Source organism: Canis aureus, chromosome 8 (assembly GCF_053574225.1).
Source record: "Canis aureus isolate CA01 chromosome 8, VMU_Caureus_v.1.0, whole genome shotgun sequence".
Lineage (NCBI taxonomy): Eukaryota > Metazoa > Chordata > Mammalia > Carnivora > Canidae > Canis > Canis aureus.
In genome coordinates this window covers 70,673,276-70,690,090 of record NC_135618.1, presented here as the reverse complement: position 1 = coordinate 70,690,090, position 16,815 = coordinate 70,673,276, and the positions used below count along the sequence as shown (strand labels likewise).

The 16,815-nt window shown below is 44.6% G+C and overlaps 1 protein-coding gene across 1 annotated transcript in view; it reads right to left on the bottom strand.

The window, feature by feature from the left end:
• STYXL1 (serine/threonine/tyrosine interacting like 1) overlaps positions 1 to 16,803 on the bottom strand; it is a 64,462-nt gene extending 47,659 nt beyond the window's left edge. Inside the window, 2 exon segments of the mRNA XM_077908154.1 lie at positions 5,736 to 5,839; positions 16,586 to 16,803. Coding sequence (XP_077764280.1) covers positions 5,736 to 5,838 — 103 coding nt within the window. The 5' untranslated portion in view covers position 5,839; positions 16,586 to 16,803.
• Between the last annotated feature and the right edge of the window lie 12 nt (positions 16,804 to 16,815).

The window sequence follows — 16,815 nt, the reverse complement described above, 5'->3', positions numbered from 1 at the left end:
ATGTGGGGCTTGAACCCATAACTCCAAGATCAAGAGTCTCATATTCTATCAACTGAGCGACCCAAGCACCCCCAGGTAAAGGTTCTTAGGGGTGAATCCTAAGAGTTCTTATGAGGAGAGATTTTCTTTTCTTTTTATTGTATCAATAGGAAATGATGGAGGTTAACTAAATCTATTATGATTTCATGATATATGTAAATCAAATCATAATGCTGTACGTCTTAAACTTATACAGTGATGCGTGTCACTTATTTCTCAATAAAGCTGGGGGAAAAAGATCTGAAAAAATGAATATATTATTTGTAAACTGAGGTTTAGTAACTAGTAATAAACTTGAAATACTAGAATATATATTATAAGACTAACTCTAGGTAGTCTTACCAATGGATCCCTTTTAACTAATATAAATACGATTCAATAAATAGTTTAAGACATTTTAACATACATACACTTTTTTTCTTCAGAGCTGCCCTCCTGTCTCCTCATTTGGCTGTTCTCAAGTAAACCCTTTCTTCGCCACATGATTGGCTTTGCTACACCTTGGTGGGCAAACGGGTTAGTTTCTTATTAGGAAGAAGACTGATGGGGCACCTGGGTGGCACAGTCGATTAAGTGTCGGGGTTAGGCTTGGAGCATGGAGTCTGATTAAGATTCTCTTTCTCCCTCTGCCCTTCTCACTTGTTTGTTCTCTCTCTTTCTCTCTCAAAATAAATAAATAAATCTTAAATAGAAGAAGATTGGATGTTTTGCCCTGATCTTCCAAGAAGGGCCATTTTATTTATTTATTTTTAAAATTTCTACAAACATGTGGTCTTTAACTTCGGGGACTATTTTGCATATGAGTGCAGATACAAATTTAAACTCACTTAGACCTCTGGGGCACCTGGCTGGCTTAGTCAGTAGAGCAACCAACCCTTGATCTCAGGGTTGTGAATTCAAGCCCCATGTTGGGCATGGAGCCTACTTGAAAAAAACAGAACAAAAAAAAAAAAAAAATCAATCGATGAAGCCAAAAGTTGGTTCCTTAAAAAGATAAACAAAATTGACAAACCTTTAGCTAGATAGACTAAAGCAGTGAGGGGGGGAAAGGAAATCCAAATTACTAAAGTCAGAAATGAAAATAAGGATATTACTACTGATTCTACAGAAATAAAGATTGTAAGAGATAACTATTAACAATTAACTATATATCAGAAAAATAGATAACCTAGATAAAATGGACAGATTCCTAGAAATGAAAAAAAAAAAGATTCTTAGAAATGCACATCTACAAGACCAAAGCACAAAGAAAAAAAAAATTGAATAGACCTATAACCAGTAAGAAGACTGGACCAATAATCAACAATCTCCCAGCAAATAAAAGCTTTCAATAAACCACTCTACCACTCTAACTTTAAGGCTGAATCTATATAGGGTGTGTATTTATAGAGAAGGCTTTAAACTGTATTCCAGGGGCACGTGGGTGGCTCAGACGTTGGGTGTCTGCCTTTGACTCAGGACATGATCCGGGGCCCAGGGATCAAGTTTCACATCAGGCTCCCTGTGAGGAGCCTGTTTCTCCCTCTGCCTATGTCTCTCTCTGTGTGTCTCTCATGGATTGATAGATAGACAGACAGACGGACAGACAGATAGACTATATTCCATATTATTATAATTAACATATATATTCTCCTACATCAATTACACCATGACCAAGTAGGATTTATTCCTGGAATGCAATTATGGTCCAATATATCCCAAAGTCGATGTTATACACATCAACAGAATGAAGGAAAGAAAATATATGATCATGTCAAGTGATGAAAAAAGCATTTGACAAAATTCAGTACACTCTCATGATAAAGACATCCAACAAAATAGGAATAAAAAACTACCTCAACATAATAAAACCACATATGAAAAATCCACAGCAAACATCATATTCAGTGGTGAAAGACTGAAGGCATATCCTGTAGATCAAGAAAAACACAAGGATTCAGACTTTTACACTTATTCGAAAGTAACACTGGAAGTCCTAGCCAGAGCAATTAGGCAAGAAACTAAATAAAGTGCATCTAAATTGGAAAGCAAAATCATTTCAGTTTGCAGAATGATCTTATCCATCAAAAACCCTAAAGATTTGACCAAGAAAAAGAATTTTGAGAATAAATGAATTCATCAAAGCTGCATGATACTAAGTCAACACATACAAAAACGTTGTATTTATGTGCACTAATTATGAATGATCTGACAAAGAAATTAACAAAATAATTCCATTTTCAATAATGTCAAAAGGAATAAAATATAAGATTATCTTAACTGAAGAGGTGAAAGACTTGTATACTGAAAAACTATGAAATGTTTCTCAAAGAAACTAAAGGACAAATTAATGGAAAAACATTTTGGGTTCATAAATTGGAAAACAATGTTGTTAAGATGTTAACACTATACAAAGCAATTCAATGTACTATCTACCAAATCCCAATGATTTTTTAATAAATATTTTATTTATTTTTTAAAGGTTTTATTTATTTATTCTTGAGAGAGAGAGAGAGAGTCAGAGACACAGGCAGAGGGAGAAGCAGGCTCCCTACTGGGAGCCTGACGAGGAACTCGATCCCAGGTCTCCAGGATCCCAGGCCGAAGGCAGGAGCTAAACCGCTGAGCCACCCAGGCTGCCCAAATATATATATATATATTTAAGATACAGAGTGAGAGGCAGAGACACAGGCAGAGGGAGAGCAGGCTCCCTGCAGGAAGCCCAATGTGGGACTTGATCCCAGGACCCCAGGATCACGAACTGAGCCAAAGATAGATGCTCAACCACTAAGCCACACACGTGCCCCATTATGGGGCTTTTTTTATAGAAAGAAAAACTCATCTTAAAATTCATATGGAATCTTCAAGAGACTAAGAATGGGACAATCTTTTCAACAAATGGTGCTGGGAGAATTGGATATCCACATGCAAAAGAATGAACTTGAACCTTTATCTCACACCACACTAACAACACTTTAACTCACAAATTAATTCAAAAGGGATCAAAGACCTAAATGTAAGACCTAAAAGTATAAACTGTTAGAAGAAAACAGGGAAAAGTCTTCAGGACATTGGATTTGGCAATGATTTCCTGGACATCAAAGGGATGGGGAACAAAAGAAAAAAAATAAACTGAACTTCATGACAATTAAATCTTGATAAGGGATTAATACCCAGAATATGTAGATAATTCCTAAAACTCAATAGTTTAAAAAAAAAAATCTGATTCAAAAATGGGCAAAGGAGGGCAGCCCGGGTGGCTCAGCGGTTTAGCGCCACCTTCAGCCCAGAGTCTGATCCTGGAGAACCGGGATTGAGTCCCATGTCCGGCTCCCTGCGTGGAGCCTGCTTCTCCCTCTGCCTGTGTCTCTGCCTCTCTCTCTCTCTCTCTCTCTCTCTGTCTCTCATGAATAAATAAATATTTTTTTTAAATGGGCAAAGGACTTGGATATTTTTCCAAAGATACACAAATGGCCAAGAAGTACATGAAAAGATGCTCAACATCACTAATCATTAGGGAAATGCAAATCAATATTATAATAAGATACTACCTCCCTCCTATTAGAAGGATTACTATCCCCCCAAAAAACAGAAAACAAGTGTCAACAACGATGTGGAGACACTGGAAACTTGTGAACCCTTGTGCTCATGTAAAATGGCACAGCTGCTATGGAAATAATACAACAGTTCCTCAAAAAATTACAAATAGAATTACCATATGATCTTACAATTCCATTTCTGGTTCATACACCCAAAATAAATAAAAGCAAGGTCTCAGAGGTATTTGTACACCCATCATCATTCACAATAACTGAGATATGGAAGCAACCCAAATATTTGCTGATTCAATGGATAAGCAAAATGTGGTATATCCATACAATGGAATATTATTCAACCTTAAGGAAGAAAGTTCTGCAATATGTTACAACATAATGAACCTGAGGACCTTATGAAGCTCAACGAAACAAGCCAAAAAAACAAATACTGTATGATTTCACTTACATGACCTATAATGGTCAAAATCATAGAGACAGAAAGGAGAATGGTGATTTCCAGGGGATTAAGGGATGGGAGGAAGGGGCAAGTAGTATTTAATGGGTATAGAGTTTTTTGGGATCCCTGGGTGGCGCAGTGGTTTAGCGCCTGCCTTTGGCCCAGGGCGTGATCCTGAAGACCCAGGATCGAATCCCACGTCGGGCTCCCGGTGCATGGAGCCTGCTTCTCCCTCTGCCTGTGTTTCTGCCTCTCTCTCTCTCTGTGTGTGACTATCATAAATAAAATAAAAATTAAAAAAAAAAATAATGGGTATAGAGTTTTAGAGTTTACAAGATGAAGAGTTATGGAGATGGAAAGTGATGCACATAATGCATAATGTATAACATTATGAACATATTTAACACCACTGAACTGTACATTTAAAAATGGATAAGATGACACATTTATGTTATGTGGATTTTATCACAATTTTTTTTAATCACAATTTTTTTAATTGGAGGAGAAAACCTCACAAGTTCACACCAATCAGACTGCAGAAATTTTAAAGGCTGACAAAAGCAGGTATTAGTAGGTATGTTTCTTAAATTGATGATGGAAATGCAAATTGATACAATCTTTTTGGAGGGCAATTTGAAGCAGAACTCGCAAATTGGCAATTGCATTTCTAGGCAGATATTCTGAAGAAACTCTTGTATGTGGGCAAGAGATGCATAAAGTTCTTCAGTGCAGCACTGTTCATAACAGGAACATAATGCAAGCAACCCATCACGACTGATTAGGAATGGGTACTACCCTAACAGTTAAAATAGATCTTCACATTTAGATATGGAGGGGGGAAATCTCAAAAATTTCAAGAAAAAACAAGTTGCAGAATGACTGTACATTATGGTACAATTTGTGCAAATGTTTAAACTACATATTATTTTTGAGATGCCTGCACGTACAATAAAAATGTAGAAAATACAGAAGCTATCATCTATGGGAAAGAGAAGCAATGGGATTGGGATGGGGTACAAAAGAGGGATACAACAGATCTACTATGTTAAATCTGAGTGATGGGTATGTGAATGTTTGTTAGTATCACTATATATTTGTTAGATAGTTGAAATGTTCCACTGGGTGGCTGAGTGGTTGAGCATCTGCCTTTGGCTCAGGTCATGATCCTGGGGTCCTGGGTTCCAGTCCCGCATCGGGCTCCCTGCATGGAGCCTGATTCTGGCTCTGTCTATGTCTCTGCCTCTATTTCTCTGTGTCTCTAATGAATAAATAAATTTTTTTTATTTTTTTATTTTTATTTTTTAAATTTATTTATGATAGTCACACAGAGAGAGAGAGAGAGAGGCAGAGACATAGGCAGAGGGAGAAGCAGGCTCCATGCAGGGAGCCCGACGTGGGATTCGATCCCGGGTCTCCAGGATCGCGCCCTGGGCCAAAGGCAGGCACTAAACCGCTGCGCCACCCAGGGATCCCATAAATCTTTTTTTAAAAAAAGAAATGTTCCATTGAACAAGAACACAAGTCTTCTAAGAACTTCTAGATTTAATCTGGAGTTATTTCCAAGTCAGGTGACAATTAGCAGCAGCATTTTAAGCTATGTCATGAGTCAATGAGTCTAACAGTTTTCTAAAGTCATTTATTCCTCAATCCCCATAAGTTTGTCGATTTACCTAAAATAGTATATGAAGGACACTGAACAAAACATAGCTTTTTAGAGTACTTACCCAATAAGCAGAGATAGTTGGGTTCAGTCAATCGGGAAAGTTTTGTGACCTGATTCAAGATGTTGTAAAGTTCTGTTGGTTCACACAAAACCAAACCAGCCATCCTATACTGGGAAGAATCAATAATGTACAAGCTTAGTACCTCTTTCTATTTTAAAGAATGGCCAAAGATATTGTATTAAACTCCTTTATACACCTTCAAACAAAAATGAGGGACACCTGGGTGGCTCAGTGGTTGAGTGTCTGCCTTCAGCTGGGGTCATGATCCTGCATCCTGGGATCGAGTCCCACATCAGGCTCCCTGCATGGAGCCTGCTTCTCCCTCTGCCTCTCTCTCTCTCTCTCTGTGTGTGTCTCTCATGAATAAATAAATAAAATCTTTTTAAAAAATGATAGTAATCATGTGAGTGATCAGGAAAGCTTAAGAATTTGTAGTAAAATATGTGTGTCAAGAAGAATAAAGTGTTGAACACAGCATGTAAGAGCCAGAGAAATACGAAATAAGTCATAATATTTTTTTAAAGATTTTATTTATTTATTTGAGAGAGTGACAGAGCAAGCATGAACAAGGTGGTGGGGGGATGGGCAGAGGGAGAGGGAGAAGCAGACTCCCCTCTGAGCAGGGAGCTGATGCGGGGCTTGATCCCAGGACCCTGGGATCATGACCTGATACAAAGGCAGATGCTTAACCACCTGAGCCACCCAGGCACCCCAAATAAGTCATAATATAGTCAGTATTTCCTCTTTCAGCAAATAATTACTGAATACCTACTGTATGTCAGGCCCTGGAAATAACTGGTAAACTAGACCTACCCTCATGAAGACTACAGCCTAGCATGGAATACAAACATTGGACCCAAAAACACATTATACATAGGAAAAATGCCACCAAAGAGTCAGCACCCAGTGTTGGAGGACAAGCTAACGGGAGGATCTCATCTAGCTGGGGCTGTTAGAGAAGGCTGTCTGAGATGTGACTGCTAACTGGGGCTCCTGAATCAAGAGGCTATACAAGTTAGCTAGGGAGAGAAGGTGAAGAATACAAGAACATTCAGGACTTGAGAGAGTCTAAGGGAGGCTGGTGTGGTGACCACAAGGAGAGAGTGAAGAACAAAAACCTTGGGGTGGGGCCTTCTAGGCTTAGGATAAAGCTGGAGGCAGTCCAATTTGGGGGGGGAAATCACAGATGTGTATTGATAGAACTGCCCAGCCAGCCTCTGGCTCCTGACTACAGGGATGCCTTTACTTGCTATACTGGTTCCTGAGCACATCCAGTCTCTGGTGCCCCAAAGATTTCCCCATGGATCATTCCTACCAGCAGACAAACATCTGTACCCATCTCTGTTCTCACTGACAGTTGGCTGCCTGACCATGGGGAGTAATTAGCCTCCCTGGTGCCCCACAAAGCAGAAGGGCTGGGCCCCTGCAGCAGCTACCTATAGGGAGGCTACCCTTTATCAAGGGTGGGGGCTACAGAGAACTGCCCAGCAAGCCTCTGGAGGCCAGCAGGGGGTATGTGGGAGAGAAGTTGAGTCTAGGGGTAATCTTGCTCAAAACAGCAACGGTCCACTTCAGAGTTACCTGTATAATGCTCCTGGGAATGGCCAAACCCCTCAACATGGTCCCCAGATCCTTCTCACTAATTCAGACTTTGGTTCTCAGCTTCCCCTCCAACATCGTTGATTTCAGCTTCCCCATGGATCATTCCTACCAGCAGGCAAACATCTTCTGTACTCATCTTTGTTCTCACTGACAGTTGGCTGCCTGACCATGAGGAGTAAGTAGCCTCCCTGTGCCTCAGTTTCTACCTCTATAAAATGGGGTAATATTGCCATTCCTATAAAACCAGAATAACAGAACCTCCCGGTTGCGTGTGGATGAATGAAATTACACACATGAGACATTCCAGTCAGGGAAGAAATGCAACCTTCTCCCCTGGAGCTTCTAACCCAACAAACCACAGGAACTGTTCGTATCAAGGTCATCAACGATGTCCATATTGCCTAAGCCATTAGCCACTTCTCTCTGTACTCGAAGGATGGAGTCTGTCAGCATTCAGCCCAGTTTAGCACCCCTCCTTCCCAACACTCTCCACTTCCAGGACAGTCTACTCCCCAGGTTTCCCTACCTCTCTGGTTGTTGCTACTCAGTCTTCTGTGCAGAAGGCTCTACCTCCTCACATTAATTAAGTCCTGGGACTGTCACCTCTTTCCTTCTCCATCTACACTCTCTCCAGGAAAAGGCTCTCAACCTTAGCACCACTAGAATTTGGAGCCAGATAACTAACTCTGTGCTGTGGGGGTATGCATAGCAGGATCTTGAGCAGCATCCCTTGCCTCTACCCAGGAGATGCCAATAGCAAACCTCCCCCCAAACCAGTTGTAACAACCAAAAATGTTTCCAGATGTTGCCAAATGTCCCCTGGAAGAAGGGGGCAAGTCACCACTACTGGAGAGCCACCACTCTAAGATCTAGAGTCTAAGTGATTTGAATATCCTCTGTATACCAAAGAGGCCCAAACTGTAGCCCCTGCTTGATCTCTCCACTGATTTGGACTCCATTTGGATGACTCATGGGCATCTCAAATGCAACATAGCCAAAACAGAACTTTTCATTCACACGTGCCCACACTTCCAATACCTTTTAGTTTTCTCAGTCTCAAAGGACAGCACTATTACCCACCTAGTTACTCAAGTCCACACCCCAAATCCCTCTTTCCCCCAGCCCCAACTAATAGAATATCCATTTTATTAGCTCCAAGACTTAAATATAATCCAAACCCATCCACTTTGCTCTAGCTCCAGAGCTAACATCCTAGACCAAGGTACTATCCTCTCTGCCTAAGGATGCCACACTTCCCAACTGTACTTTGTGCTTCCTGCTTTCCCCCCTACAATCTAATGGCATGGCTGTCAGGGTGAGCTGTCAGGGTGAGCTTTTTGAACTATGAGTTTCTTTGTCTTTACCTCACTTGCCACCATCCAATATTACTGCACTCATTTGTTTGCTTGCTTTATCATCAATCTTCTCCCATTGGAATGGATGGGTCATAAGGACGGGGACCTTGTTCTTCTTGTTCACTGTATCCTCATCCAGTGCCCAGGATTTTTGGTACAGAACAGTGCTCTGTAAGCATGCATTGTTTTTTTCTTTAAGATTTTATTTATTCATGAAAGACACACACACAGAGAGACAGAGACAGAGAGAGGCAGAGACATAGGCAGAGGGAGAAGCAGGCTCTCTGCAGGAAGCTCGATGCAGGACTCAATCTTGGGACTCCAGGATCACACCCTGAGCCACAGGTAGACACTCAACCACTAAGCCACCCAGGCATCCCTATAAGCATGCATTGAATAAATCAATTCTTAGTCCTCATTCCTGGCTTCACTAATGGGGCCAACTTGACTCAATGCCACACATACGGAAGCCACAGGTGGACTGCACCTAAGGAACTCTCCATTCCCACCCCCAGTCAGGTCCTCTGTCTCTGAAAGCCCAGTGCTCAGGGCATTTTGGAGGTAGTGAGTAGAGAGGGGATGAGCTTTGCATCTAGTCCCACAAGTTCCCATAAGCCATCCTAAACACTTGCTCCTAACTTATCTGGTCTGTAGCTCAGAGCCTATCCTCAAACTCTCACTTACTTTCTCCCCACTGCAACCTCCATCCCTTCATTCACTACTGGTGGGATTGTCTCCAGGTATCCAGGTGAAAACCCAGCCCCAGGGATCAACTCCTCCAGACTTTTCTCCTTTCCCTGGAGAGAACTCTCCCTGGTCAAGCAAAAACTGCCCTCATTTGCTGATAAAGTACAGGAGAGTTAAGAACAGTCCCCGAACCTAATAGCACAGTTCAGAAAGAGGATGCAGCCCCATGAGCTGAGATCAGGAGCACTGCTAGCCCGGGCAGGTGGAAGACCAAGTGCTCACCTCCCTTTCAGTGCTACTCCAAACTCTACAAGGTTTAAGATGTTCTTGGCTCTACCATTGGTGCCCTAAGAATATTTTGATGTTGAGCTTTTACATAGACCATTACACTAATATTGACAAGTTTTTGCCATTTTCCTTAGTGAATTCCCTTAAGCCAATTTAATTCCTTGATTTCATAGTTAACCAATTACGATTTTTTTTCACTTTCAATTTTGTTTAGCCAAAATTAGTCTTCCCAAGATCAAGTCGTGTGTGTGTGTGTGTGTGTGTGTGTGAATTTTACAATAAAGATTTGATTCCTAGGCAGACTTTTATCCTAGCAGCATTGACTGAGGATGGTTTCTGCCACTGCTTTGTATGTAATGATTATGTCTACCAAGTATCCTTTTCCTAGTGACCTGTTCAAAACAGTAGCATCAAAATGGTATGTTTAAGACATCCCCTTGAGGACTCTTTCAGCACAGATAGCACTTTTTGAGACTTTTGGCAGGGAGAGGGGTTCGGTGTGATGGTTCTTGCAGACAAATGGGGCAGGCAGATGGAAGAGTGGTCAGAGGAAGCACTTTCTGAGGATCTGGTTTCATGCATCAGGAAGACCAATCTTCCTATGAATTGACCAGTCTGGGAAATCCACACAGCTTTTTGGGTGGCAAGCAAAGCCACTTAACTCTGTCAGGAGAACAGGGTGCCAGCACAAGCCTTGTCCTTGCACATTGGATACCCATGAGTAGGAAGGTGCTTCACCCTCCCCTGCAGTGGCCTGGCCTCTCTCCAGACTAGGAGGTTTGTGTGTGGCTCGCTCTCTATCAGCCCAGAGCTGTCTGGATGCAGTTGGGCTACTGAATGCAGCTCCGGTGACACTACTTGTCTATATTTAGGGAAAACCAACCAACTGGGAAGGCCTGTTTCATTAGGGGTTGCCCTAGCCTGAGATGAAGCTGGAAACTCACCAGACCCGGCCCTTCTTGCCTCCTAGGGCTTGACAAACAGTACATGAGGCCTTCCATTCTAATGGCATGGCTGTCAGAGGCCAGGCCTCACATCAGGCTTCTCAAAGGACTTCCAGGGCAGAAAGTGTGGTCTGCTGCTCAGCCCCAGGCAGTCTGGTTGAATACAACTGATGGGCATTTGCTTCAGGTAGAGAGGAGAGGCACAATGCTCCTGGGGAAACTAGGCCATGAGCATTACTTCGGGCTCCTGGCTCAGGCTGAGCAGGGACCAGAGGACTGCACAGATATGACTCAGGACTGCACAGATGCCCTGGTTCTCTGTGAAGCAGAGGCTATGCCAGGATGACCAAAGCTTAACATGGTAACAGACTTCAACACCCTTGCCCATAAAGGGAGGCAGTTTACATGGGATTATACTGGAAAGGCTATGGGAATGTTACATTGGGATGTCAAATTGCCCAGCACTGGCCATGGCATAGAGCAGTAGCTTGGGAAACAGGCACTCCTTTGCTTCTACCCTAGCTGTCTCCTTCCAATTCACCCAGGAGCCTCTAATCACTACAAACCCAGTAGACAGAGAGCACTATTCAGAGACTCTCAGGCCAAGGAGCAGAGCAGGAGCTGTCCAAGTTTGTAAGTGGAGGGAGCCTTGCATGCTGCCTGAGGGACAGGATCCCGAAGGATCTGGTGTGGTCTTCGCTCACAGCCAGACACCTTCCTTGTGCCCTGAACCTTGACAAAGCTAGAGGACACAGTTCTAGGCTATAGCACCCCCGAGTTGTGGAGGTCACAAGTGGTCTTGAAACCAGTCTTTCAGTCCAGAAGAGCACCAGGCTCTCTTGCAGTGACTGCCAGAATTTCTGTATTTTGGAAGCAACAGGTAGGGGCCGGGCGCCCAGGCCAAGGAACCCACATCCCTGTCTCTTAATCTTCTATCTTGCCTTCACTTTTGTGTCCCCAAACCTAGGCTCACTACACATCTGAGAGGTACTCTTGCAGTCCTGTGAGATTAACAGGTCCATCCATTCAATTTACCTGTCAGGGGTAGGGGCTGGTCAACTCTAAGTCTCCCAAAGGCTGGGACCATGACACCTGGTCTCAGCAGTTACTTCTCTGCTCCTTGACCAGGCTTAGACCTCACCTTGTGCTTCTCTGACACAAGTCTTCAGCCCTGAGTCCAGAAACACAGCTGTGCTCTTACTTCCCTGACCTCTGACTGATCTGAGAAACCAAAGGCTTTGCTCCTGACTCATACCTGCCACCATCAGTGACTCCCAGCTCTTAGAAACTCCCTGCCCACCCATGCTTCCTGATGCCTCTGCTGCTGCCAGGCCACCACCTCACACTTGTTCTGCTGCAATGTATCTTGGAAGCCAAATCCTTTGACTTCTGGCAGGCAAGAGCCACAACAAAGTTAAAGCTGTTTATCCAAATACAGCTCCGTTTTAAAATATCCTAGAGCACCAAAATCAATCAATCAATCAATCAATCAATCACTCAATCTCCCATGCAAGACGGAATGATTACCACCTTTCTTACTTTTCACTCTTTGCTCCAGGAATCCGAAGAAGAAATTTAAAATACTTCACTTGGGGTACAATTTTAGGGTTGAAGGTAGGTTAGCATATACAAGCATCTAATAGCAAAAATATGACAGTCCATAACCATGGTCTAAGACTACTGTAAGGCACAAAATGGTCAGTATACATGGATGTGTATGGCTTGAGTATATGTGGGTTAGGGCAAGGAGGAGGTCAATGTGCTTGCATATTGTGTATAAAAATATATAAGAGTGGGTAAAAATGAAACTATGGTGATAGGAATCAGGAAGTACCAGTCCCGGGGGATTGATGGAAAGAAGCATGAAGGAACTTTCTGGAATAATGGAAATGTTCTACAGATGGTTTTGAGGGGTGGTGGTTAAGGGTGTAAATTGTCAAAACCAAACAACATTTAAGATCCGTATATTGTATGTAAACTATATGCCCATAAAAATAAATTCCCTGTGTAGATCCAGGTGTTTGTGTTCAAATATGCAGGTGTGGATAGGAGTCTGTGTGTGTAGCCCCACCTGCTCATCGATGACCTTGGTGTGGGGTCTGGGCTGTGGAAACCATGTGGATTTGGACACAAAGAAAGTACACACTGCAGAATTCAATTTGGCTTCAACAGCTACCAGTAAATCCCTTGCTCTTTGTTCATTTGCCTAGAATTTTCCCAACTGCTGTACCTTTTATCTAAACCTCCTCAACCCTCCTTGGGTCCCCAAGGAGCAACTTCTCTCATTTCCTACTTCGTGCCTAAGGGTAAAGTATGAACAGCCCTCCTCAACCACCTGCCCCTGGGGGGTAGGGGCTGGGGGCTTTGTGCTTTCTCCTGGAATCCCCTGACCTTACCTTCTCCAATCTAAACCTTCTCTCTTTTTGGCTTCTCAAATCTCACTCCCTCTATTAGCATCCTCATGAATTCCAACATTCACAAGCCTTCGCTTTATTGAAACAATTCATGAAACCAGAAAACCCTTAGAATCGCTTGGCCTGTGCCCTCTGAAGATAGTGCAAGCAGACAGGCTGGTGCTGGGCCCCATCCTGGAAAAGTTTGAGGCTGGCTGTCGGCAAAGCAAGGAGAGGCAGATGCATTTGAAATGCCCTATATACACAACCCCCACCCCTGGCAAGGATTTGTTGGGGCAAAGGATCCATAAGCGTTTCCTACAGAGCAAATGTGGGCAAGGGAAGCCACCAACTAGAAGCCATTATAAAGGGACTTTGCCCAAGATTTGCCACCTGGAAGGACAATGGGCCAACTGGAGGTAGTAGGGAATTCCAGAAACCAGGGGCTGAAGAAAGAGATGAAGGCAGCAAAACTGAGGCATCACCACTTAGGTCAAAGGAACTGCATCACAAAAGCACTACATGAAAAAATAAAAAATAAAAAAAAATAAAATAAAAAAAAAAAAAAAAAAAAAAAAAGCACTACATGGAGAATAACGAGCCACAAACTCCCATCCAGCTCAGAGAATACTAATGCCAGGTGACCGGGGGATCTTTCCTACCCTATCTCTTCTCCCACAACTTCCATGGGTCTGAAGCCACAGTCTGATGGGGGAGGGGTGTGTGTGTAAGGAAGCAAGATGGGGAAATGGGGAAGTCAAGCACCCTCCCCTCCAAGGTGGGAGCCTAAAGCAAGCTCAAGGGGGGAGGGGGGGAGAGGAAAGAGAAGCTCTCACACCAAATCGATTTGAGATTGGACAACTAATGTAAACTGGACTTTGAGGTGATTGCAGGGAGTCTGTTCTGATGACTCAGTGTAACTAAAGAGCAAGCAAAGAAATAAAGAAAGCAAGGAAGTAGGACGCCTGGGTGGCTCAGCTGTTGAGCGCCTGCCTTGGGCCCACAGTGTGATCCTGGAGTCCTGGGATCAAGTTCCACATCAGGCTTCCAGCATGGAGCCTGCTTCTCTCTGCCAATCTCTCTCTGTTTCATAAATAATTAAAATCTTTAAAACAAACAAACCAAACAAGGAAATGTGGAGATGACGACAAAGCAAAACGGCTTTTTAGGACTGCAATGGGCTTCCTGAATGAGGCCCTGCGGGTTCAGTGTAAGTCACACACGCAAAGCAGAGCACAGAGTCGGAGCTTAATACAGTAGTTGTTAATACTGTTATGAACAATCCTGGGATTGAAAGGGAAGCAGCTGGGAACTCAGTATGAGGCTGGCTTTCCTAACAGTCAAGTGCTTCCCGATGGCTTGAGTACAGAACTTGGCAGGGAGGGGGACGGGACTCGAGCCCCAGTTGTTGGAGCAAACCTGAGAATCTGTGATTCTTATTTTTCTCATGGCCTCACTTCTCCCCTTTGCAGGGATGCCTTCAGCCCTGTCCTCTCTCAGGGGTTCAATCCCACATATTATGTTGGAGTAACTCCCCATCTCTCCCCACCTGGTATTTCTATGTGGACAACTCACCATCACTTCCAATTCAACTCCTCTAAAACGGAGCTCTTTATTTTTTGCCTCCAGCCAGCTCTCCTTCCACACAAACCCAAATCCCGTTTCTGGACTTATATACTTCTCAGCCTGGATTTCCCACATCTCTTTTACTCATTTCTTAAACCCAGATAGGCACAAACTAATCAATTCTTTCCTTGAGACTGCTTCCTCATTGGACCCTCTCCCTCCATTTCTGTGGCCACCATCATAACTCAGATCTTTATCATCTCCTAAGATAGCCTCCTGAACAATCTCCGTGCCCTCCACATCCTCCATTGGAAACCTTGGCACAGGGCAGCCCTGGTGGCCCGTGGGTTTAGCGTCGCCTTTGGCCCAGGGCATGATCCTGGAGACCCAGGATCGAGTCCCATGTTGGGCTCCCTGCATGGAGCCTGCTTCTCCCTCTGCCTCTCTCTCTCTGTGCCTCTCATGAATAAATAAACAAAATCTTAAAAAAAAAAAGAAAAAGAAAAAAGAAAAGAAACCTTGGCACACCAAGGGCCGTCCAATCTTCCTCATGGTATTGGTGGGATCATAAAAGCCTTTGATAAACACTTGCTAACACTGATAAATACAAGCTTCTCAGCTAACATTCAGAGGTCCTGCACAATCTGGTTTTTTTTTGCAACCTGCTCTTCCCAGCCTTACCAAAACTATTCAACTCTCCCAAAACTCAAGAGACCCACTCTCAGCTTGGTTACGTGCTGGGTAATAAAGGCTCAGAGATGAGAGGCACACCTGACCACAAGGTACTCTCGTTTCTAGTGGTAAGATAGAAGGGCAAATAATGAACCAGAGAGTAGTTAGTGATAAGATAAAGGACACTGCTCATGTGTTTATGACCCCACTCCACCAGAGAGGATCTATTATTCTCCATCCATAGACTTAAGCTTTCCTACGCCCAGGTTTTACTTTGGGTTCTTCTTTCTCATCTATACACTTGAACTCTCCGGATGCCTGGGTGGCTTAGCAGTTAAGCATCTGCCTTCAGCTCAGGGCGTGATCCAGGAGACCCAGAATGGAGTCCCTGCAGGGAGCCTGCTTCTCCCTCTGCCTGTGTGCCTCTAATGAATAAATAAAATCTTTAAGAAAATAAATAAACAAACGCTTGAACTCCCCTGCTCAAGCAAGGATCTCTCCCTCTCCTGCAGGGGAATGTCCCCTCCCACAAGGCCCCCACCCCACCGGGTGAGATGCACCTCCTCTGCTCCCACGGCACTTCATAACCCTCCTGGTGTCTCCCCTACTAGACTCAGCTCCTTAAAGGCAGAAAAACGGGATCTTGTGAAACCAACAGCCCTGCTGCACATCTGCCTGCCCCACTTGACTGAGCTTTTCGAGGGCGAGGAACTCTCTCTGTACATCCAGGAAGCAGTTGCGGGACGTGAGGGGGTGGGGAGGGGGGGAGAAATGAAGCTTCTAATTCAACTTATACATTAGATGATAAATTCCTGGTTAAGAACCATAGCTTTTTACTTCCTGCCGGGAAAACTCAACAAATCCACTCAAGTGGGCTAAGCCATAGTTTCTTCCTACATAAAGCAGCCACGATGCGGCCGTGTTCACAGCATGGCTGAGGAGCAGGGATCGGGTGACCACGCAAGTTACCACCTCGATACCAGCTTCCCCATCAACTTGTAGAACAGAGCCCCGCCCGCAGGGCTGTATGCGCCACTCTCGGTGGCGGTGTCTGTGAAGGTCCTGCGCCCCTGGAGGGACGAGGGCACTGGCCGGGTGTGTTTCCGGGGGGCGGGGGGGGGGTGCATCGAAGTGACTGATTACAGGGGACCCCATCCTCGGCCCCCGCCCCCAGGACTCAACCTCCTCTCCCCGCTCTCCTTTCAGGAGCTTCCCGGAGCTCGGAGCACCCTCCACGAGGAGCAGTTTGGCTGAGGTCTGGGGCCGGGACCGCACGCACTCCGCCCGGCCTGCAGCGCGACCTTGACCGGTCTCCTTGTCAGAGCCTCTGGCTGTGGCCCCACCTGGAAATGGCTCCGCTAAGGCGCTTCCAGCCTAAATCCCGTCCTCTTCCACCTCTCCGGTGCGGACTCTCCCTCCCACTCGCGACCGCGTCGCCCCCACCGGCCGCGCCGAACGCGAAGCGCTCCACCACCCCGGGGGCCCGCGCTCCCCGAGCGCAGGAAGCCCCCTCCCGCCTTCCTCCGCCGCGGCCCAGCGGGGTCCACACCGCGAGATCTGGGAGGTGGGCGGG